Source organism: Canis aureus, chromosome 15, assembly GCF_053574225.1.
Source record: "Canis aureus isolate CA01 chromosome 15, VMU_Caureus_v.1.0, whole genome shotgun sequence".
In the NCBI taxonomy this organism is placed as follows: domain Eukaryota; kingdom Metazoa; phylum Chordata; class Mammalia; order Carnivora; family Canidae; genus Canis; species Canis aureus.
The window spans coordinates 19,514,746-19,538,726 of NC_135625.1; the positions used below are offsets into that span (position 1 = coordinate 19,514,746).

Genomic DNA, 23,981 nt, shown 5'->3' on the forward strand with positions numbered 1-23,981 from the left:
ACATTCAAGTTGGTTTATTTCTCACCCCTAATTCTAGGGAGAAGATTGCCTACTTCACCAGGGCGAAGATAAGCATCCCGTCCCTGCCAGCTGATGATGTATGATTACGCCCCTAAAGAAATTATCCTGTCACCTGTTCACTTAGGGAGGGTACAAGACCGAACATTTGTTTTGTTTTGTTTTGGCGGGGGGTGGGGGTGGGGGGTCATTTTGTAACGTAACTGTCAACTCTTAAAGAGCTTTTGTTTCACATCAGATTTTCAACATGTTAATTTGTAAAGTACCTTGAATGTAATTCTTGTATGTTTAAAAAAGAAAAAAAAATCAGATAACCAAAATGGAATAATCTGGTACACAAATGTCGTCCAGTACATACATATTGCCAGTGGGCTGCGTTTTGTAAAAATGGAATAAAGGCAGCGCCCAGCGTATATCCTGTTGAACCAACTGTTGAGAATTAACTCAGTGTAGCAGAAGGCGATTTTGGCTTTTCCTTCATTGTCTCATGAGCAGACTGTGAGGATGGCAACAGGCCATGTGGTATTTTTGTACCTGGGGGTGGGGGATAGCTCTTTGAGTTTGAAGTCAAACGTGAGTACAGCTCCAAGTCCCCCTGAAACAAGGTGTTGCACTCACTCCTGTCACCTGTGTTGAAGCCCTTGTTTCCTTAAAACAATTTCCTTTTTGTCCTTTTGTTAGTCGAAAGGAAACAAAATGCTGAGTGAGAATCTCAGAACACAGAGGAGCAGTGCTCCTGGCTGCCGTGAAGATGTTGTGATTTGTCACCTTAAGGGTAGGGAGAGGCAAGGAGAAAGCCAGGTACCCTAAACACACTCAGATGGACTCGCCAGCGAGCACCTGCTGCCTCTAACACAACCTGGATTTGTGTACGTGTTCAAAGGGGAGTTTCCGGCTGTGCTGCTGAGGTTCTGTCCGAGGTAGGAGCTGTAGGAGCGTGGCGCCCAGGACAGTGGCGCCCAGGACAGCCGGTCCCCTAGGGAGAGACTGCGCCAGCCGTGTGGAGGGAAATGCACTCCTTCGGTGAAAGAGGAATCTTGATTGAATCAAAGTTGCCAAAAAAAATTTTTTTTAGACTTTATTAAACAGACTTCTAACATTTACTAGAAATTATTTTGCAGCTCTCATTTTTAGGGGATCCTATCTGTAATTTGTGGTAAGGAGGCCAAGAGAAGAGTGTGCCTGGGGAGATTACTCACTGGAAGTAAAGGCCAAGACATTTGTTTCTGAAAACAATTATAGATGAACTAATGGAGAGAGAGAAACTGAGTCAAGTGTCCTCCTATGTAGAATTTTAGCCTATCCAACCCAGGCCCGGCTTAAATCCGCAGTGTAGCTCTGCCAGTGTAAAGGCTTTTAAAATAAAAAGTATTTATGCAATTTAAATCATCCTTATCATTCAGTTATAGTGGAAGAGGCAATTTTTGGTTAGCCGTCTTATATAACAAATTAAATCTTTTTTTTTTTTTTTTTAGAAATGCAAAAATCATCTTAAAGGAATGGACCCCTTAGGAAAAAAAATGATAAATTCTATTTCTAAGATAGAATCCCTGGCAAGAATTTTTAGTTTCTTGAAAGTAATTATACATATTTTGGAAAGTTCATTTTATCAGAATGCAAATTCAAATTAGGTAATTTCTGAGCCTAGAACTTTAATTGTTTTTTTTCCTCGGCTGTCCCACCACTTATATCTAAATGTCTTTGAAGCTGTAACCGGAGGTGACACTACTTTGAACAAAACTAAGCCTCATGAATTGGCTGCACGCAGTCCTTCAAGGCTGCGCGGTTCATCCTATCAGATGACTAAGGAAAACTAGAAAGAGAAGACCATTCATCCTTGTCAAGGTCAAATGTGAAAGACAGAGGTTTATTTAATGTAGAGCTAAAATAAATGAAGGTCAGCTGTGTTCAGCGTCTTAGTTTGACCGTGAAAATGTTTATAGAATTATGTGTAGTTGTACCGTACGATTTTATTTTCTTCATTTATTTATTTACGGTCTTATTTATGTTCTGTTTAATATATAGTTCGGTTCTGGCCATTTTAAATGTTTGACATAGAAGAGGCTATATCAGAATATTTACACCTTTATAAGTCTTCATCAGATTAGCTGTTAACTTTTTGTGATACAAAAAGTTCCAGACAAGTATAAAAGAATAAAATCTGTCTCAGGCTGGTAGTTAACAGTTGTGACCAAGATGTTTTTGGTTTTATTTTACAAAATGTGCTCATTTCTAACACGAGAAACGAACTTATTTTAATATAATCCTTCTCCACACTTTAAAAATCAGCAATGGTGTTATGTATTTATAGGCAGCTTTTAACAATTCTATCATATTTGTACTAACCCAGATGATTCACAGTGACAAAACATTTTAATAACTTGATCACAAAACCATATGAACCATATGAATTTTAATATTATAAATACTATTTTTTAAAGGTAGAATCTATTCTGCACAGGGTAAAAAGAATGTAATATTTAGTTCTCAAGTCTGAATTATCAGTATGTTATTATAATTTTGTATATCAGAATCTAAGTTACAGGTACAAAAAAAAAAAATATTGCTAGCCAAATGAACAAAGTTTAGCTGAATCTCTGTAGCATGCAAATCAAATTTAAAATCTTTTTTTTGTTTTTTTTTTTGCTATTACTTTATATTGTATTAAATATCGAAAGCTCAGGACTGAACTAAATATTTAATCAGGTTAAATTCTGAATATGTTTCTGTTTTAATTTGTCTCGTCTGTAAAAGTATGCAAATACATCACATAGATTAACTTTGGTTTCTGCACTTTTCCTCTGTTTGTGGGTGGAAGAAAGTTCAGTGTTTCTTGTTCTTTGTTTTTTGTTTTTTTTAAAACAAAGATGCATATTGCCTCATAACTTAATTTCAGTGTCCTTTACTGTTCAACTTCCGTGATTGGTGCCAACAAGAGTTTACTTGAGCCAGGTACTGAGCAAATATCAACTCTATCACGAAGGAACTTCTGAAGCCAGTAGTTGGCTGGAAATAGTTCTTGGTTGGGCGATCCGTGTTGCTGATAGAAAAAGCCTGTTTTCATCGTGCAGAGTAAAAGAGGGCGTCTCCAAGGTGAGCTCTGTGGTCCCTGCCTATCCCAGCCTTGTGCTCCCGTGGGGCAGTGATCTCAGGAGCCCCTTACCCTAAGCCCCCCACACCTGTCTCCCCAGGCACCCTGACCCTGACCTGCAGCGCCCCCTGTGGTTGCTCCACAGAGCAGGGGGGTCGGGGGGGCAGCCAGGGCTGAGGGCAACAGCAGGCTCCTACCCCAGAGCCCGCGACACCCCGGCCAAAGCACACCTGTGTGGCAGATTTTCCATGAAATCTCCCCAGGCACCAGATTGCCCTCCTCTGCTTCTGCCCTGGGTGAGGGCAGAATGAAGGAATGTGGCTGGCTTTCGGGGAAGGCTCCATAGAGGCACTGAGGTCTCCGATTACCAAGGAGACGATGCGGCCCACGTCTCTCACCTCTCAGCTTTCAAAGAACCAGCAATTTTTTAGTATGCTCTAATGTACATTCTCCATAAACATGCAACGACTTCAGTTTCAATATAATAGGTGATTTTACACACTTGAACGCAGTAAATGACTAGCAGTAACATTCCCAATTGCCAAAATGATTCATCTCCATGAATAACACCTTCAAAGATATGTAAGCACTAATATAATGTTTTATTTACCAGTTCTGTGCAATCACTGCATCTATTTTAAAATTGAGAAAACTCATCCCCAGTAATGAGTGTGATTACTATTAAGTCTTGAGTGGTTTTGGACTCAGAAGAGAAGATAAAAGTGTTTTACTGTCTTAAAAGGAAATGATAATTTAAGAAGGCAATAGCCACGGGGTTGGGGTGGGGGGGATGCATTTTAGAAAATTAAAAGCAACAGTGACTAGGTGGCTGTGTAGCAGGAGATCCTACCAAATCCAGAGAGGAGTGCGCGTCTCTTGAAGAGTGGACGGCACTGATGCTTTCTGGCTTAGATTTTCAGGTGGGTTTTGTTCGTCTCCGGGTGCTGACGGCGATCCTGCGTTTCTGCCGCCACGTAGTGGCCCGAAGCACGGGCAGCCTGGGTGGAGCACGCCGCACAGTTCAGCAGGCCCCCTCCCAGGAGGAGGAAAAAGCCAGCAAACCAGCCCAGAAACAGGGCTTCCCCAAACTCCCACCTGGGCACGATCTCCGGCACCGTCTCATCCCAGAACTCCCGGACCGTCCTGTGGGCCACCCAGGACACCGGGACCAGGGCCGCGACCCCCGCCGCCCAGAGCACGGTCCCTCCCAGGATGAGCAGTCCTTTCTTGAGCCCTCGCCGCGACTCTCCAAGCCTCAAGCAGTCCAGGCCGAGGCCGGCGGCCAGCAGGCCCAGGAGCCCCAGCCCGTTGGACAGGAACATGAGGACCCTGGAGACCCTGAGCTCGGCGGGCAGGGCCAGGAAGGAATCGAAGTCCTTGCACTGCGTGCCCACCTCCTCCTGGGTGACGCAGGCTTGCCACAGCCCCACGGTCCAGTTCTCCATTTCGTTCAGGTCCAGGTTGAGGTTCTTCCACTGGGGCAGGTAGTTTGTAAGGCAGGACAAGACCCACCCCAGCAAGGACAAGGAGGCCCCCGCCAACTGCGCCACGCTTCGGGGCTCCAAGGCCATCATCCCCCAGCCCCGCGCCAGAGCCAGAAACCAGCTCCTGCCCTGGGGCGGCCGCGCGGAATGGGACACCCCAACGCTGTCACTGCGGAGCTCGGCAAGGCGGCTTCATTGTGTGTCGAGGACTCTTGCCAGAGTGGCTATTGTTTGAGTCCGTGTTGACACCGGGCTTCAGAAGAGGACAGGGGACTAAGCCTGCCAACCAGCAACGCCGAGGTGTGGCCAGCGCCACCCGCGTGTCGGGGCAGCTGTCTGGGAAATCACATCAGGCAGGACTCATTCTCCTTCTGTCATTAATACGCAAATGGCTTTCGTGGGGCTCCCGAGCTTTCTAAGGAGTCCAAGAATCAAGTCTACATGCAGGGTGTCCCTGGGCAGTTCGGGTTCGGCTCCTCCCACTCTGCAACCGTCTTCCTGACTGCACCTGTCACGTTGCCATCTCTTAATCACTCTCCTGCTTCAGCACGCGTGTCGCGGGAATAGTGAATGTGGTCACTTTTTAGAAGCAGGTTCAAGAAAAAAATCCGTCTTAACCAAATAAATCGATCAGAAATCTCCTCTAGGCCTTAAACCAGGTGTTTTTTTTAAGACTTTCAAGCAGCCTACACCGCATAACACATGAAACCATCCTGGGCCCTAAATATCAAGTCCACTCGCCTACGTGCCTTCCTGTCCAATTCATGCACGTGTGCATGCACATTTTTTTTTCTTTGCTTAAATGTGCTTTCTGGGTTGCAGGAAAAGTTAAGCAATAGGACTTTGTAGGTCAGAATCAACATCTTGGTCGGTACACCCCTAAAGCAAATCTCCCCATGCTGATCCTTTTTAGTTGAACAAGGAAAGTTTTTATCAGGGCATGTGAACTGTCAATATCCAGATATCAAGCGCAAAATATTTTTGGAATCTTTTTTAGACTTGAGGCTTTTGAAGGAAGAGACAAGAGAGGAGACTGGCCAGTATTCTGAGTCTGAGAGTGCCGTAAAGTACTGAAAACCGTCAGCCCTATAAAACTCTGTCACACGGGGGGCCTGCTAATGTCCTACAAACAAACCACCTCTGTTCAAAGGAGACCAAAGCCATTGTTGTGGCAATAACACTTGGGGATAAGCTGAACATTTGCTGTCGCTAATGCAGGGTGTTCAAAGGATTTGAGATGGGTTTTTCCTTTAGGAAATAGAAACTAGATATTATTATTTCCAGCCACCAACAAAAACAAAAAGGTTTCTAATACAAAATTAACACATTAAAACTTAATACTGATTACAATGGACCACCATCACCACCTTTTGACTTAAATAACCAGATCAATGAACTTATTTTTTGCTCATGCCTATGTAATGCTTACCATGACCATTTTCTTTTACATATAAGACTCGCCTCTTTCTTACTTCTCCAGATTTGGGGAAAGGGGGCAGGGGAAATCTAGAATAGAAAAGCAGTTATTTGATGAGAACACATGAGCTGCACAGATTGAGTGACATAACAAAGACTCCACATCATAGTGGATGTGGAAAGATGCGTCTCTCTGGTCCTGTCAGAGTCTCACACTCTCGGGTCTGCGGTCCCATTTTCCAGGTACGGGCACCGAGTTCGTGTTTCTGCCCCTGCGTAGTGGCCCGAAGCGCGGGCAGCCCGGGTGGAGCACGCCGCACAGTTCAGCAGGCCCCCTCCCAGGAGGAGGAAAAAGCCAGCAAACCAGCCCAGAAACAGGGCTTCCCCAAACTCCCACCTGGGCACGATCTCCGGCACCGCCTCATCCCAGAACTCCCGGACCGTCCTGTGGGCCACCCAGGACACCGGGACCAGGGCCGCGACCCCCGCCGCCCAGAGCACGGTCCCTCCCAGGATGAGCAGTCCTTTCTTGAGCCCTCGCCGCGACTCTCCAAGCCTCAAGCAGTCCAGGCCGAGGCCGGCGGCCAGCAGGCCCAGGAGCCCCAGCCCGTTGGACAGGAACATGAGGACCCTGGAGACCCTGAGCTCGGCGGGCAGGGCCAGGAAGGAATCGAAGTCCTTGCACTGCGTGCCCACCTCCTCCTGGGTGACGCAGGCTTGCCACAGCCCCACGGTCCAGTTCTCCATTTCGTTCAGGTCCAGGTTGAGGTTTTTCCAATGTGGCAAATAAGTTGTAATAATGGCTAAAACCCATCCCAGCAAAGATAATAAAAGTCCGGCGAATTGCATTGCTACTCTAAAGACTAAAGCCATCGCAACAGACCTCACAACTTCGGCCACCCCTATAGGAGCCACTGTCTGCCGTGGCTGACAGTAGTGTGACGATCTTGGTCCTACTGCCTGGGATATAAGCTTTGGCCATTAACTCTTTGGAAACTCTGAAATGCGTTTTTGTTCTCGAATATAATGTTTCATGTAAAGGACGGAGGACCCTGTTAAAACTATGAGTTAGGCTTTCCGATAAGGATTTGATCTGTTACCTTCCAATTTGCTTGGTAAAATTATATCCCCAATACTTGATGATTATAAGTCTAAGGATGAACAAAGAGGGCTCTATGACCCCTCACCCTAAAATACAACAGAAATCTTTGTGCTTCAATATGGATTAATTAGATTTTAAGTGGTGATAAAAGGCCAGCTCTTTCTGCAACAGGACTTCATTGTAGTAGCTGAATCTGAGATTTCAGGGATGCAAAACAAGACCTTGTAAAGAAAGGTAGACTGTTTCCCTATAATCTTTATTCTTCTTGGACTTCCTCAACCTACACAAGAGCCTGGCCCGCGTTCTTGAGTGTCACAGGCGCTCAGTGGGGACTTGGCAGGAAAGTTTCCTCAGATTCCTTTGAAAGGTGGAGGCTGGTTCACTGGGTTCATTAAAATGAAAAGACCCAAGACTGATGCCCAGAGGTGCTAAGTGAGAAGGGGAAAATCCTGGGAAGCCCTGGATTTCATTCTAAGATTTCCTCCATCCTCGTTAAGGACTTGGGTAAAGCATGATTTCTTGTGTCTGAGAGGCAATATATATTTTTTTTTTTTGGTCCGGATTTGAACTGTCCTCGCTGTCGTGTAAGCCACATAGACAAAGCAACCCCAGGCAGGAAGATTCCTGGCAGGTTCAAGACAAAGGTTTGGGTGTGGAAACAAGAGCCACAAGGGAGCTGACCTTTGAGGCGCCATCTTGTTTGTTCTATTGATTTAGGCCACACCTTGAGAGCATACTTCTGCGGAACGTGACCCCTCAGAGAATACAGGGCCTCTGAGCTGGGATAAGAAGCCACATGCTCCAGAGTCCCAGAGCTGTGCCAGGCCCCACACACCCAACCCCACTCTGCACGGGGCCCCGGGCCTCCTGCGCTTGCCACCAGAAGGCGGGCTGTCACAGGCTTGTGGGGGACAGGACGTGCAGGTTCCTCAAGGGGACCCACTGCCCTGGGAGATTCTAAGCTGCTGAAACAGACCCACTGCCCATCACACCCCAGCGGCTGAGTCTAGTGCAGATCAGAGAAGAGCTTTTATGATGTTGCGTGATAGGAGATGGGAGAAAAATGAAACCCCGATCCTGATGGATCCAAAGTAAGTAAGAGTCATTAGGTGAATGGTGCTTCCTTCAGCATTTTCTGGCATTTTAGGTTAAAAAGGAAGAGGAGTTCTTAACTTTCATAAATTTTCAGAATCCCTTAGGTACATCACTGTCCTCAGAGTGCTAAAATAAGAGGTGGTTCCGGTTTGTGTAAAGACCTAAGAGTCCAGAAAGGGCTAGTGATTTGTCCAGGGCCTTCTCACCAGGAGCTGGGGTAATGGTGAGCTAGAACTCTCCTTCCAGGAGGCAGCCAGGACACAGAAAGCTCTTGAGAGCAATCATTAGCAGTCACTAGGAGGTGATTCTTGATATCACATGAAGCTTTTTTTTTTTTTAATGGAATGGAATAGACTGCCCTGTGGCAGTAATCTCTCCTTCCCAAAAGTGTATAGGGATAATTTCTGGGTGCTTGGATGGCTCAGTTGGTTGGGTGTCTGCCTTCAGCTGGGGTCATGATCCTAGAGACCATAGGATCGAGCCCCATTTCAAACTCCCTGCTCAATGGGAGTCTGCTTCTCTCTCTCTCTCTCTCTCTCAAATAAATAGCTTTTTAAAAAAATGTTAAAAATAAAATAAGGGGATCCCTGGGTGGCGCAGCAGTTTGGCGCCTGCCTTTGGCCCAGGGCGCGATCCTGGAGACCCTGGATCGAATCCCACGTCGGGCTCCCGGTGCATGGAGCCTGCTTCTCCCTCTGCCTGTGTCTCTGCCTCTCTCTCTGTGTGTGACTATCATAAATAAAATTTAAAAAAAAAATTTTTTTTTAAATCCTTAAAAAAAAAAAGAATAAAATCCTTTAAAAAAAATAAATAAAATAAAATAATAAAATAAAATAAAATAAAATAAAATAAAATAAAATAAAATAAAATAAAATAAAATAAGGATCATTCTCGGGGCACCTGGCTGGCTCACTCAGAACATGCAGCTCTTGATCTCAGGGTTGTGAGTTCAAACCCCACGTTGGGTGTAGAGATTACATAAATAAATAAATATACAAATAAATATTTTTTAAGAAAGGCTAATTCTCACCTGTCAGGGCGACCATGGGGGAGGTTTCTGCCACAGTGGGGGTCAGGCCCAGATAATCTCTACGTGCTCCCTCAACTCATTTATTCTTTCAGCATTTAGAAAAATATTTTTGAGCACCTCCCACTGGCCAGACTTGAGTGCTAAAGACAAGACCAGGATGGTTGCAGGCCCTGCCCCTGGCTCTGCCCCTGTGGCTCACACTCCAGTAGGAAGAGGCCACCAGGAAACAAGATAGTTTAAAGAACTGCAAGGAGCGGGGGTGTGAGTTCCAGGGCTGAGGAAACCTCAGTGCAGCATCCCTGGGCCTGGACAGTGTGAAGCCCCCACCCCCACCTTGGGGAGGCCCCAACTCCCTGTGTCAGTGCCAGTGTGGGGGGGATTAGCTCCCAGCCCATCACTCTCAGGGTGGGGGTGAGGATCAGGGTGAAATTCAGAAAACAAGTATTCCCACCACACTGTTCAGTGTATGAAGGACTATGTTATCTCTGTCTCTGGAACATTCATCTAAAAACAAAAACCCGGGGCACCCTGGTGGCTCAGTGGTTGAGTGTCTGCCTTCGGCTCAGGGCATGATCCTGGGGTCCCGGGATCGAGTCCCACATTGAGCTCCCCACAGGGAGCCTGCTTCTCTCTCTGCCTGTGTCTCTGCCTTTCTCTCTGTGTCCCGCATGAATAAATAAAAAAAATCTTTAAAAAGCAAAACAAAAACCCCAGTTTACTGAGAGCCACACATCTTGGGAAAGCTCTCAGGAACAGAGGCTCCACGTCTCCTCCATCCTCGGTAGTGGAGTAGCATGGTTCTGGAAGAACTTGGGACTGGAGGTACTTTTGTGGCCATTTTTGGAAGACAAATCTGTCACAAAAAATAAATCCGATTGACCCATTAATGTAGCTCTTGAGCACATCTAGATTATAGGAGATACATGGCAAGCATTGCATATAGAGGATGCCCTTTCTCTCCTCGGTTTTATGGTCGTAGTCGTTTTTTTTTTTTTTTTAATCTATTCATTTGAGACAGAGAGAGACAGGGAGCCCAAGAAGGGGGAGAGGCAGAGTGAAAGGGAGAAACAGACTCCCAGTGAGCTGAGAGTGGACGTGGGGCTCGATCTCATGACCCCAGGACCATGACCCAAGCCAAAGGCAGACACGCAACCATCTCAGCCACCTAGGTGCCCCCAATTGTATGTTTTATGCTCAAGATTAAGTCTGTGGTCATCACCAAACCATCTGGGCTGTTGAAACTTGACAGGTGCCACCCATGCTGTGCCAGGTTCCCCTCTGGTGCTTGCCCTGTCCTTCCTACTGGCCCCAGGGCTGCCATCGGACACAGGGGTCCCCGCAAGGGCTCACTGAGCCAGCCTCACGTGTTCAGATCCCTTCTCCGTGGCAGGCACCGTGTGAGAGTCAGGGGTGCAAAGATCTGTCCTCTAGCAAGACCAGCCCGAAGAAAAACACGGTGTGCTAAACACCCTAAGAGAGACCACACTGGGGAAGGGACGGCTGCTTCGGGGGGGTGGGGGGGGGACAGGCAAAGGTGTTTGGGGGTTGCTCCTGAGAGTTGGTGGGTGGTGCATGGCAGGAGAGGGAGGGAGCCCCTAGAAGGTGAGGCTGGGTCTTGGGGCACACTTATGCAAGCTAAATCTTTTAGATTTGAGAATATAGATAATTAAGAGCCTCGGAAGGATTATAAGCAAGGCTGGGCCATGACCACCCCCTCTCAGCAAGCATTTGCTAAAGGGGAGAATCAGCACTTCTCCTAACAGGTGCCCAGACTTTCCCGTCATTTGACATAAGAGCCAAGACAAAGGGGTTCCTCCTGCCAAACACAATTTTTGTAATCAAAAGAAAACCTATAACTTATTTGTTTTTTTTAAAATACTCCCTGTCCTGCTATATAGATTCTCACTATTAAGAGTGTGAGCTCACCGATAAAGACAAGACACCCTGTTGTCTTCACAGCCCCCAGAGCACAGCGCCAAGTGCTCAACAAATATTTGTCTAATAAATGAATAAGGCAGGTCCTTCAAGATGATAACAAACGTCAACACGGAATGCCACCACTGTGACAAATGCCCGTCCCACTGCCAGTCACCTTTTGTAATGCTGATGACACAGCCCATCCTGGTTTATCTGAGCATGACCTGCAAGAGAAAACGCTGCCCACACATCCTCAGTTAGCAAACAAGAGTGTCCTATTCCGGAAGGGCGTCAAGGTGGACATAGTCTGGGTTTGGGAAAATGACAGAAGGGCCGGAGGTGCGCCCAGAGGCTCGCTGGGTCTTGAAGATAGATGGAGGCCTTCTCTTCCCCTCATCTTCATTATTTTTATTTTTCTAAATTTTCTACAAACGGTACAGGATTCTCAAAAGAAGAAAAAGAAATGTGATAAATTGGGGGTGGAGGGGAGCTCTGCTGGGGCTAAGCCTTTTGTCTTTTGTCAGGTTGTAAGACTAGGTAACCATCATCAAGGGCCTCGTACTTGCCAGGTACTGTTCTGAGGGCTCGAACTCATGTTAGCTCATCCCGTCCCCACCACCTCTGAATGCAGGAGCGCTAGCAGCAGACCCATTTTGTAGGTGACGGAACTAAAGCCTCAGAGACAAGTACCCTGCCCACGGTCAGAAGGTCATTTATAGAGCTGTGGATGCAGGTACCTCAATTTTTTTTTTTCCCAGAGCACACAGGGAGGCTGGGGCTGGGTTCCTGAGTCTACACTTCGCAGTGTTGATCCAAGGAGGCTAGGGGCTTATTCCAGCTTGATTTTGGGGTTCTGTCCCCAGCCGTGTGCCAGTAAACATTTAGTAGTGGCTCTTGGATTGTGGGAGCCCTGGTTTATAGACTTCTGCCCATTTCTGTGGTATAAATACTCTTTCCGTGACCAGTCCCAGGCTACAGATGTGAAGTCAAGGAAGGTGTAGTTGGGAAGAGATGTGCTGTAGCGTATCATGATACAGTAGTGTTACCAAATAGACATAATAGGTGTAAACAACCTCAACAGTGTAGGTAATGACTGAATCAAAATCATTAGGAAATGAAAATTCTAAGAATAAATATTTTGTTTCTAATATAATTGAATTGTAAGTTTATATAATTTGACTTTTTAAAAGATTTTATTTATTCATGAGAGACATAGAAGAGAGAGGTAGAGACACAGGCAGAGGGAGAAGCAGGCTCCATGCCAGGAGCCCGATGTGGGACTCGATCCCAAGACCTCAGGATCACGACCCGGGCCAAAAGCAGATGCTCAACCACTGAGCCACCCAGGCGCCCCCATATAATTCAATTTTAATCAAAGCCATGCTTAACAACCCACTCCCAGAATGCCTGAAAAATTAACATGCGGCTCATTCGAGCCAGCATGAGGCAGCTGCGGCCCATCACTGGGGCCAGCCCAGACATCAAGGGTCAGAACCTCCCGAGGGAGCTGGGGTTGCAGCATTCTGCAGGCTAGCCATCTCCCGCAGGAATCCTCGAACATTCTGATGCTTACCATTTGAGAACCAAGACCCAGGGCTTTGCAGCCAGGAACTCAGGCCTAGGACCCTTCAAAATCGTTGGTTGAGCGTACTACCCCCGTACCCCGAAGCTCAGTCCAGGGGCTATGTACAAGGTGGAAAGGCGGTTGATCTGGTCTAGACTTCGCCAACCCTCTTCCTTCCCCACCTACCTCTTGATTATTGCTGTTCTGCTCAAGGTGACTCGCCCCTTATGCCTTTCTGTTCCAATCTCCCAAACACCACCAGCTCTGTGACTCTCGGGCCTCCAGACATTTAAGACATCGATGGTTTAAAAAAAAAAAAAAGTGTTAAAATTCAGAGAACTTATCAATGACTTGATTTGATTGGTTTGATTTATAGGTGCCAGGCAGTCTATTAGTTGAGTGTCCCTGAAAGTTTTACCAAACAATTTTGGGAAGAAGGAAAAGAAAAAGATCTAGTCCTTGCCTATTGGAATAAAAAAGGGGGGAGCAGGAAGGAAAATGTCAGAAACAGTAAAGAAAAATATTTCTGGGGCGCCCAGGTGGCTCAGCGGTTGAGCATCTGCCTTTGGCTCAGGTCGTGAGCCCAGGGTTCTGGAATCGAGCCCCACATGGGGCTCCCTGCTCAGTAGGGAGCCTGCTTCTCCCTCTCCCTCTGCCCCTCCACCTCTCCCCTTGTGCTCACACTTTCTCTCTCAAATATGTAAATAAAATCTTTAAAAAAAGAAAAATATTTCTCTATGTCTAACATAAACAAGTATAAACTAATTACTGCTCTGCAAGCTCAAGCACGTGCACCAGGGCCTTTAAACCCACAGCAGGCGGCTCCTCTGATCTCTGGGGAGTCCGCACCAGGAAGTGATTGCCAAGGGCCTGACATGGCCTGTTCAGGACATTCTGGGGGTGAACGGACAGAAGCGGGTGGCAAGGGCACATTCCTAGGGGACAGATCTGAGAGGAGGTGGGGACCCTTCCCAGAGACCTCACCGTTGCTGCCCTGTAGCTCCCAGGCCAGAGTCCGGATGTACATAGACCCCAGGACGCATCCGCACACATACTCACTCTGGTCTGTGGGCAGCTCCGGGTGCCCTGAGTCGGTTCCAGGCGATGGCATTTGGGAGAGGACGTAGGGGGAGCCCAGGCCCTGCTAACTGACCGCCGCCTGTGCTGGCGGGAGGGCACGTGCGGTGCGGACTTCCAGCAGCAGGTTTGAAAGCCCCTTCTCATCGCTGGGCGTCTGGGGGCAGAGTGTTTCTGAAAACCCAGTTATCTGCTGTTTCTGCCCCCAAAGCCCCAGCTGAGATTTTGTTCCAAAGCTTAAAAAGACTCACGCTTGAAAAATAACGAGCGATGTCCATTCTGGGGAGTGAAGGGAGCATCCTGTCTTGCAGCTCCCGAGAGGACCGAAAGGGAATAAAGGGTCACCCTAATAGCCAGATTTATTGACCACTTACTGCTTGCCAGGCACTCGGAAAAGGACCGGATCTGTTATCTTCCTTATCCTCGCAAGAACTCCGCGATGTGGCCACTCTTATTACCTCCATTTAGCAGATAAGGAATCTGAGGCCTAAATAAGCCAATTAGCCTCCCAGACGTAGAGCAGAGGTGGAAGCCCCAACCCATCTAACACCAAAGCCCTGGCCTTACTCATTTAATACCGTAAAAAGCCATCTTTGCCCAGGGGCATGACGGCCTCTCCGGTTTTGTCCGGAAGCTTTGCAGGCTACCAGCACCCACGGAGCCCCGTGCCTCGTCCTGGAACCAGGGCCAGGCTGCGAGGGCACCCCCGCCCCGGGGACCCCACCGCTGGCCAGGAAGCCGATGCCCGCAGCAGGTTAGGGCTGGAACTTAGAAACTGCAGCAGCAGAGGGGCCTGGGGGTGGGGTGGGGGGCCCGGGCCTGTCCGGGCCAGGGTCACCGTCTCCACCCACTACACAAGTAGAAATGAAAAGCCGTCTATCTCAGGGTTAACCGGGCTCTCCTTGCCAGTCCCCCCGGAGCAATCCAGCCTCCCCATCCCGACGGCTACGTTCCAGGTAACAGGTGCGACGGCCTCGGCCCTACTCTCGGGCAGCCGAGCGTCTGGGGGCTCCGGGGCAGCCGACGCCTCAGACACCACGGCGGCCTCGTTTCCCAGCAGGGCTGAGGCCTGAGGAGCCCACGCACCTGCTGGGGGCCAGGGCCGAGGGGAGACCTGGCTTCTGCTCCGCGCTCCCCGCTGCTGGGTCCCGGTGGGAGTCCACGCCCCAGGCGTCCCCCAACCCTCGGAGGACTTGACCTTTCTCAGGGAGAGAGACCGAATCCCTAATGAATGTGACCCAAGCACCTGCCAGGGATGGAAACAACTGCGCTAGAAGCAGGGGAGGGGCGGGCGGGCTGGGGCCGGGGGCGTGACCCCGGGTAGAGGGGACAGGAGCAAAGGCAGGGCTGTGGTGGCGCCCGGTCTGGGACCCGCTTGACGAGCGGCCTGAGGGAGGATGAGGTACATGGGAGGTGACACTAGAAATGATGGGAGGGGACACTAGAAGAATGAGCCAGGGTCACGGTCATTCAGTCATTCAACGAATATTTATTGAGCAGCTACGATGGGTGACACACTGGGCTTGGCCCTGGTTAAGAAATGCACGGTCTGGGGGCGCCTGGGTGGCTCAGTCGGTTAAGTATCCGACCTTGATCTCAGTTTGGGTCTTGACCTCGAGGTCACGAGTTCAAGCCCTGCGTTGGGCTCTGGGCTGGGCTCGGCTCCGGGCGTGAGGCTACTTTAAAAAGAGAGAGAAAGAGAGAGGGACACAGAAGTGCACCGGCTTGCCCCTCGGGTGGGGACGGAGACGGCACATGGTGAAACAGTGAGCGCCAAACTGCCGAGAGTCGCAGAGGCACGGAGGGTGGTCGCGGTCGTGGAGGGTGGTCACAGTCATGCAGGGTGGTCACAGTCATGAGGGTGGTCACAGTCACGGAGGGTGTTGCGGAGGGTGGTCGCAGAGGCATGGAGGGTGGTGGCAGTCAGGCAGGGTGGTCACAGTCACGCAGGGTGTCACAGTCACAGAGGGTGGTCGCGGTCACGGAGGGTGGTCACAGTCACACAGGTAGTCGCAGTCACGCAGGGTGTCACAGTCACAGAGGGTGGTCACGGTCACGGAGGGTGTCACAGTCACGCAGGGTGGTCGCGGTCACACAGGGTGGTCTTACTGATGAGAGGCAAGCGGAGCCCTGGGGGCCGGGTCCTGGCAGAGGGAAGGGGAGCTGCGTGGGGCCCGCTGGGCGCCGAGGCGGGAGACCTGGGGAAGGCGAGGCGGGGCGGGGGTGCAGGCGAGCCCCCCGGTGTCGCCGCCGGAGCCCTGCGGGCCGGTGCGCGGTGTGCGGGCTACTTCGGCCGCGGGTGCGGGTGCGGGTGCGGGGGGCCGGGAGCGCCGGGGCCACGGAGCCGGACGGGAGAACGGGGGCCTCGGGCGGCGAGTGAGCGGGAGCAGCCAGGGGCGGGTCCCAGGATCCGGGCCGAGGCTCCGCGTGGCCGGGGGCACCACGTCCTGATGTGGGCGAGACCTCCTTACAGGATTCGTGTCCTTGGGGTTCCGGTCCGGGCACCCCGAGGAAAGAAGGGGTAGAGGAGACGGAGAGGGGTGGGCAGCCGCCGAGTCTGTTGGAGCAAGAGTGCGAAGCCCCCGGGGGGAGAGGGGGACCCGAGTGGGCTGTCCCCCGAGGCTCTAAGTTTAGGGGTTTCTATGAGCTCTTTCGCGGAACTTTACTGAGCACCCCGCGTGAGCTGAGTCCTGCCCATCGGGGCTTTGGTTACGTCTCTGTCCACCCATCAGGCTGACGTCCAGGTGCTGGTGGCCTTTGTTTTTTTTTTTTTCCCCTGACATCTGGGGGCTTAGGTCTAACTGCCCTTAGCCCGTGATCCTGGCAAATGCTTTCGGGGTTAACTGCCTTATTTGAGGACATTTCGCAGAGGTCATTCCTGCAAAGGCTGCAAAGCAGAATGTCGGCGCGGTCCTGTGTCAGCTGCGGGACAGGGCGTCGTGTCACTGCCGTCTGCTTCAGCTGTCCCGACTCCTTAGCTTCTTGGCGGGGACTGCAGCCCCGACTACCTAACTGTCCCACTAACTCCTACCGCCCTGGGGAGAAGAAAGGAAGGAGAAGAATCAGGAGCTCTTGTCTGATATTCGGAGTGCTATTTGTCACCTGCACAGGGATGCCACGCGCGTGGCTGGACCAGTGCCTCAGGTGCTCAGAGATCTGGGCTGGGGACCGACACTGGGGGGTCTTTGGCCTTCCGATGGGATTTGACAGCATGGCCAGGACGCCATCCCTGAGGGATTATGACGGAAGAGAAGGGGGCTCACGGCGAAGCTCTGAGCAACACCAGCCTCTCGGAGAGGGTGCAGGACCGTGAGGTGGCGCAGGTGCCTGGGAGGGAAGCACCAGGGCATAAGCAGATGTGGAGTGAGGACCTGGGACAGGAGGACATCCCAAGACCGGTGGCCTGACCAACTCACCTGACGCCCCTGAGCAGCAGAGAAGACTCCTCTGGGTGGCAAGGGCCTGACCCTGTATTTCATGTGAAGGCACGTTTGCGCTTTGTCCTCCAAGGACAAAAACTTTAAAAAGACTCTGACAACAAGCTAGAGAGATGGGTTAGAAGATTCTTCGGTAGTAAAGGTAACACCACAGGGGCCTAACCGAGGGTAAGAGCAGTGAAAATGAACGGGCAAGAAGAGACAGTCAAGGTCCCTGGAGTCGCTAGACCCTTGTGACCTATAGCGTGGAGGCAAAGAGCTTTCAGTATTCACACATGGACTGTGACATCCTTTTTTTTTTAAAGATTTTTATTTATTTTATTCATGAGAGACACACACAGAGAGAGAGAGAGAGAGAAAGAGAGGCAGAGACACAGGCAGAGGGAGAAGCAGGCTCCATGCAGGGAGCCTGACGTGGGACTCGATCCCGGGTCTCCAGGATCACGCTCTGGGCCAAAGGCAGGCACTAAACCGCTGAGCCACCCAGGGATCCTGACAGTGACATCCTCAAGCGAGACGGGAGCTGGCGGGGTAGGTGGCACAGGTGGGAGGGTGGCCCCGGGCAGAACGGAGTCACTGTGCCCGTGGTATGTCCCTGCAGCTTAACGGGTTTCGGGCCCAGCAGAGAAGCTGTGGCTGCAGGAGCGGAGAAGTGGTGGCTGCAGGGGGAGTTTCAACACAGACCAGTGAATAACCATCGAAGCTCCGGCTGCGATGAGCTTCCTCACGGAAAGGATGCAAAGCAAGAAAAGCAGAGGCTCACTGAGCAGGAAGGCTGTGGAGGGGTGGAGGTGGAGGCGGACCCCGGACTCTTCAAGCCTCTGGTAGATTATAGGATCGCTGGGGTTGCCATCAACCCCAGCCTTTCTGATGCCCTGGCTGACTTTGGAGAACCCAGGTGTAGACTCCACTGCCAAGTTCCTGGGCTCACTCGTGGGGGTTGGGGACCCCACATGATCCTCATTCCCCACCCTTAGAGAGCTCTGGACTCTGTGGACGGAGGAGGCTGCGGTCCTGTGTTCCACAATGACATTCTTTATTCTTTTGTTAGATTTTTATTTATTTATTTATTTGACAGAATGAGAGAGAGAGAGAGAATAAGCAGGGGGAGTAGCCGAGGCAGAGGGAGAAGCAGGCTCCCCGCCGAGCAGGGAGCCCGATCTGGGGCTCGATCCCAGGACCCTGAGATCATGACCTGAGCTGAAGGCAGACGCCCAACTAACTGAGCCCCCCAGGCCCCTCCCCGAAGGATTTTAAAGGAAATATCAGCCTAAGGACTCACATTAGCCTTAGCTCTGAGTCGCAAAATGAGGGATTTCTGGGAATAAAGGATAAAATCTGAATTTGCATCATTGCCTAGGTCAAGTTTGCCTGAGGGCAACGTGGAGGGGAGCACCGGTTACACAGAATGCTGCGGAATCACCCTTCCCTGGGGCTGGGCAGCCAGTGAGCTGTCAATTCTGTTCCCTCTCTTTAAACAACAACAACAACAACAACAAAACAGGCTGTAGAAAACGTAAGAGGGTTGGGGCCCTGGTGGAGGGCGGCGATCCCGGACAGTCGTGGTACCTCATCCTCAGGGAGCCTGGAGTCCGATCCATCTTGGCTGGAAATACGAGTTCAAGGCCCAGGCGAAACCCTATGGACAAGCGGTCAAATGAGTTAAGTACCTACAAGCAATCCGGGCCTGGCTTTAAGCTTCTGGAAACTGTGATCTCCAGCCTGGCAGGGTCACTACACTCAGATGCTCACCAGGAAGAGGCCGGACATCGCCACCACAAGGTGGGCATCCCCTGGGGCAGAGGAGGGGACAGGCCCTCCTCAGGGTAGGGGGGGCTTTGGGGACCTGGAGTTGGGAGAGCTCTGCTTCAATCATGCCTGAACCCCAAAACTCAAGGAGCGTGGAGCAGAGGGATGGAGCTCAGGTCACTTGCTTACAGAACCTTCTAGAGCAGTGAGACTAACCCCCCTCTTAGCAGCCGACCATGTCCTGGAGACTTAGGAGCTCTCAGGGCTGAGTGGGCCCTGGCCAGAGAGCCTGAGGGAGGGGGGTACCTACCTCGGTCTCCCCACAAAAGCGCACCTGCTGCTGCCAGGTCCACATGTCTTTCCCAACACAGGGCTCTTTGTTCTCGCTACAGATTGTTCTATTCCGGTTTCCCCGAAAACAGTGTGCTAAGGGAGCCTGAAGGAGGTTTCGCTCATAAATCCTCTTGCAAAGGAAATCCTTGTATCCCCGTGATATTTTTTTGTTATGGTCTTTTCCTTCACAAAGTCCTTGTTATTGAAAGCGCTTAAAAGCATCACATTGAACAAAAATCACATTGGCTGCCCTAACGCCTCAGCGAAGCTCGATCTTAAGGTGACCTTTCACTTCTCTTCCGCCGACCTCCCCTCCTCCCTTCTTAGCCGTTTGTCTCAGGAGCCCGGTGCCACCAGAAGACAGGACAGCAAGGATGCAACTCCTGCCCAAACCGGCTAAATCCCGCACGACCCTCCAAAGCGCCCAGCCCCTTCCTCCAGGCAGCCCTCCGGGCTGGCTTGCAGTGTTCGCAGGCCAGAGGCCACTGCAGCCTCTTCCCTGCAAAGCAATAGTCAGCCTTAAAAAGGAAGGAAATTCTGACACTTGTTACAGCACGGATGCATCTTGGAGGCCTCATGCTAAGAAAAATAAGCCAATCACAAAGACAAATAGTGTATTATTCCACTTATGCGAGACAGCTCGAGTCAGATTCAGAGTCGGAAAGAATGGTGGTGGCCAAGGCCTGGGAGGTGGGAGGGGAGGGGGAGCTAGTGGTGAAGGGGGTCAGAGTTTCAGGTTTGCAAGATGAGAAAGTTCTGGAGACACCCAGTGGTGATGGCCGCTCGACAATATAAGTGCCCTTAATACCCCTGAATTGTAAACTTAAAAATAATAAAAATGAGGGGATGAGGGGATTCCTGGGTGGCTCAGTGGTTTAGCGCCTGCCTTTGGCCCAGAACGTGATCCTGGAGTCCCGGGATCGAGTCCCGCATCAGGATCCCTGCATGGAGCCTGCTTCTCCCTCTGCCTATGTCTCTGCTTCTCTCTCTTTCTGTATCTCTCATGAATAAATAAATAAAATCTTTAAAAAATAATAATAATAATAAAAATGATAAATTAAAAAAAAAAACTCTTTGCGGTATTATTCTGGCCCCGAAGCACAGGGGTCAGTTTTCTATAACATTGTCTCTTTGTGCACCTGGTCCTGCTCCAAGGCTGCTGCCAAAAAAGCCTGCCCACCCCCACCCCCACACACCTCGGGTACAAGGGAGAAGGTCTGTGCCAGCAACCCCCCTCCCCATCCTGGAACCCACCAGAATAAGGCTGCCCTGGGCCGTTCCCAAAGGAAGCACTAGTCCACTGTCAATATAAAGCACCTCTGAAAAGCCCCTAATACTCCTAAAAATGGTCCTACTTCCAAACCTTTACACGGACTCTTCACACCCAGAGAAGGAGACTTTTCCATAAAACAAAGGTTTATTTAAAGGAACAGAAGAGGGGCACCTGGGTGGCTTGGTCAGTGAAGCATCTCCTTTGGCTCAGGTCGTGATCTCAGGGTCCTGGGATCGAACCCCACGTCGGGGTCCTGCTTCTCCCTCTCATTTTACCCCTCCTCCCTGCTTATGCTACCTAACACTCTCTCTCTAACAAATAAATAAAAAATCTTTATAAATAAATAAGTAAAGGAAGGAAGGAAGGAAGGAAGGAACGAAATGGAAGAGGCAAGCTCTGGGATGGGAAGACCTGGATTCAGCCCCTACGTGACCTGAGACAACGTAGGTCACGCCTGTGAGCCTGTCTCCTAGGCTGTGTATGAAGGTGACAAGAGTAGCAGCACAGGACCATTGAGAAGGTGACGGTGAGGACCAGGGAGGGATATTTATGGAAATCACAGAGCACATAGGAGGCTCTCGATACATGACAGTTACTCTTTTTTTTTTTTAAGATTTTATTTATTTATTCATGAGAGACACAGAGAGAGGCAGAGACACAGGCAGAGGGAGAAGCAGGCTCCCTGCGGGGAGCCCAATGTGGGACTCGACCCCAGGACCCCAGGATCACGACCTGAGCCGAAGGCAGATGCTCAACTGTGGAGCCACCCAGGCGTCCCACAGTTACTCTTTTTATTCTGTATTTTGTCTTCAGATCCACCTTCAGAGGGTGATGTGAAACTGCACTTCTTGGGCCGGGTGGTTTGCCACAGGCACTGGCCGAAACAGGGGGCCCTTCCCAGCCTTTGTACAACGGGAGTCCTCTAAAACTGGGGCCTCTGCCATCAGAGAAAGCTCGGCAGGCAGGCATGGCCCAGCTCGCCTGCCGGTGCACGTGCTCTTTCCCCTTAGACACGAGTCAACGGACCTCTCATCGGGGTGCTCCTCTCCTGGCAGTTCGGGGCGACTGTCTCACTAGTCTGCAGATGAAGAGGATCAGATCCCCAGGCCATCAACTGTGGTTCCTGTGGCCACCAACCCACCTGCTCGACCTGTGGCTGAGGCCGGCAGGCTGGATCCAGAGTCAGGGTTTCCCACCATGGTTCCCTAGGATCCTGCTTTGGGACAAGGGCACAGAGATTACCAGCACAAAGATAACAGACAGGAAAACCTTATTTCTAAAATGAGGAAAATGGATTAAAGACACTGCAAATGTGAAAGACTTTGCATCTGCCTCCAAAACTTTACATTTATCCATCCAACCATCCATCCATCCATCCATCCATCCATCCCTTCCAGTACCAGGCACCCTCGTCTTGAGTGGCTATAATGAGCACGTCGGGGATACCAGGCACAAGGAGTCAGAGGTGGAGAGGAGGAGTCCTCACTGTGCAGTGGGTCATGGACCATTCAGAGAGATGGACAAGCAGAGATGATGAGAGGCAGCGTGATACTGTGGAGCAAGCGGGGTGGGGTGGGGGGAGCCTGGGAGAGGTGGTGGGGATGAGGGAGAGGACAAGGGGCACTCACTGAGAGTCCTGTATGCACACTGGGTGATGTGTCACGTCCACATGAACGGGAGCCTACGGGGCAGGGAGGAGCCAGGCAGAGGGAACAGAATGTGCAAGGCCCAGCGATCAGAGATCACAGCAGATCCCCAGGCTGGGGAGGCTGGGGGCAGCCACCAGGGAAAGGCTGGACTCAGGGCTTCGTTGAGCATCCACAAGAGGCCTATGGATTCCTTTCAGAATACTGTGGGGTGTTTTGTTTCTTTTTTTTGTCTTGGGAATTTTTTTTTTTTTTTAAGATTTTATTCTTACACAATCTCTACACCCAAAGTGGGGCTCAAGCTCACAACCCTGAGGTCAGGAGTCCCACACTTCACTGACTGAGTCCCCAGGTGCCCCCAGAAAATGTTTTTAAGTACATAAAATAGAATACGATACAATGAAAAGATAAAACACATAAGTTGACAAAGGAAAATATTTACATTGGAATCCAGCAATCAAAATATTTTTAAAATGGTAATAGATGTGCTTCTTTATTGACTCATTAAGTAACAAGATCTAGCAAAGAGGTGACCAGTACCATAGTTTCCAGACAGCGATAATAGTTAATAGTTAACTCTTGCAGCATATCTGTAACAACCGTAATATAATATGAAAATGTCTGTGGTTTCCATCGGCGTCAAACTATCTGTACTACTAAACCGCTGTGGTTTGTTGTTCATCATTAAAGGGAATGCTCCATTTCAGTTAGAAGTCAGTAGAAAATTAAAAAAAAAAAAAAAAAGAAGAAGTTAGTAGAAAATGTCCAAGAGTCCCCTTGTTGGAGCTTGTGGATTCCAAGGGTACAAACTCCTGGCCCAGCTCATTCACTCCTCCTGCCCCACCTCCTCCGGCCCCTCTCGAGACACATTAGCTGGTGTTCACTGTCCTTCTCTCTCTCAGAACATGAGCTCCTGGCGGGCAGGAGTCCGCCTTTTCACCTCTGACTGTCCAGAGCCTGTCAGAGGCAAGTGTCTGTATATAGCAAGGCGCCCTGGAAATGTTTGTTGAATGAATGACTGAGTCATGTCACACTAAGAACTTCATGCTTTGGAAAGGGATTTGAGGGTGAGGTTGGAGTGGCAGGATGAGATTTTTCTGCAGTACTACCTCTCTGCTCCATCTGTTCTGGCCCAGATGAGGGGTTGATTTGGATGAAAGAGTGACTCCGGCGCTTCCAAAGTTTGTGTGGGACCTGCCATTCCCATCCATTCATGGGATTCCTTTGAATCTCTTACCATCCATTCATTCCGCCAATATTCCCAGAGAACGAGCCAGATGACAGGCATTGCAGCAGCATCTCTGGCTCACACACAGGTGCAGGGAGGTCGTCCCCTTGAGCCTGGAGTGTGACCCATGAGCAATGTTTCACATCTAAGAAGTCACTTGTTCCTTCTGGCATTGATGACCACCCCATGAGAACGTGCCCCTCGAAAAGAACTGCCTCCACTCGTCCCCAGAAGAGAAGAGAAGCACAAGAAGCAGTGCCTGGTGCAGAGCTCCAATTCCTACTTCATGGACACGAAGTGCTCAGGATGCTACAAAATCACCGCCGTCCTTGGCCATGCACAAGGGATAGTTTTGTGTGTTGGCTGCTCCATTGCCCTTTGCCAGGCTGTTGGAGGAAAAGCAAGGCTTATAGAAGGATGCTCCTTCGGACAGAAGCAGTATTTAATATGCCCTGGATCAAAATGAGTGGGAAACTATCCCAATAAACAAATTTTGGATTAATAATAATAATAATAATAAT

The 23,981-nt window shown here is 50.2% G+C and overlaps 3 protein-coding genes and 1 long non-coding RNA gene across 7 annotated transcripts in view; 1 reads left to right on the forward strand and 3 right to left on the reverse strand.

Moving 5' to 3' along the window:
• Positions 1-2,903, forward strand: part of WWC2 (WW and C2 domain containing 2) — a 205,088-nt gene extending 202,185 nt beyond the window's left edge. For all 4 annotated transcript variants that reach the window (XM_077848655.1, XM_077848653.1, XM_077848654.1 and 1 more), the window contains one exon: positions 38-2,903. In XM_077848655.1, coding sequence (XP_077704781.1) covers positions 38-104 — 67 coding nt within the window. In that variant the 3' untranslated portion in view covers positions 105-2,903. The remainder of the gene's footprint in view (positions 1-37) is intronic.
• Positions 1,428-5,171, reverse strand: CLDN22 (claudin 22). The gene has a single exon (XM_077848658.1). It carries the CDS (start codon positions 4,681-4,683, stop codon positions 4,018-4,020), a length of 666 nt encoding a protein of 221 aa, XP_077704784.1. The 5' UTR covers positions 4,684-5,171; the 3' UTR covers positions 1,428-4,017.
• Positions 5,172-6,219: 1,048 nt separating this feature from the next.
• Positions 6,220-6,882, reverse strand: CLDN24 (claudin 24). The gene has a single exon (XM_077848659.1). The coding sequence runs from the start codon at positions 6,880-6,882 to the stop codon at positions 6,220-6,222; it is 663 nt and encodes a 220-aa protein (XP_077704785.1).
• Positions 6,883-17,563: 10,681 nt separating this feature from the next.
• LOC144284295 (uncharacterized) lies at positions 17,564-19,825 on the reverse strand. Its single transcript, XR_013352645.1, has 3 exons — positions 19,291-19,825; positions 18,801-18,870; positions 17,564-17,890 (listed from the first exon to the last, which is right to left on the reverse strand). It is a non-coding gene; the product is annotated as an uncharacterized LOC144284295 (long non-coding RNA).
• Between the last annotated feature and the right edge of the window lie 4,156 nt (positions 19,826-23,981).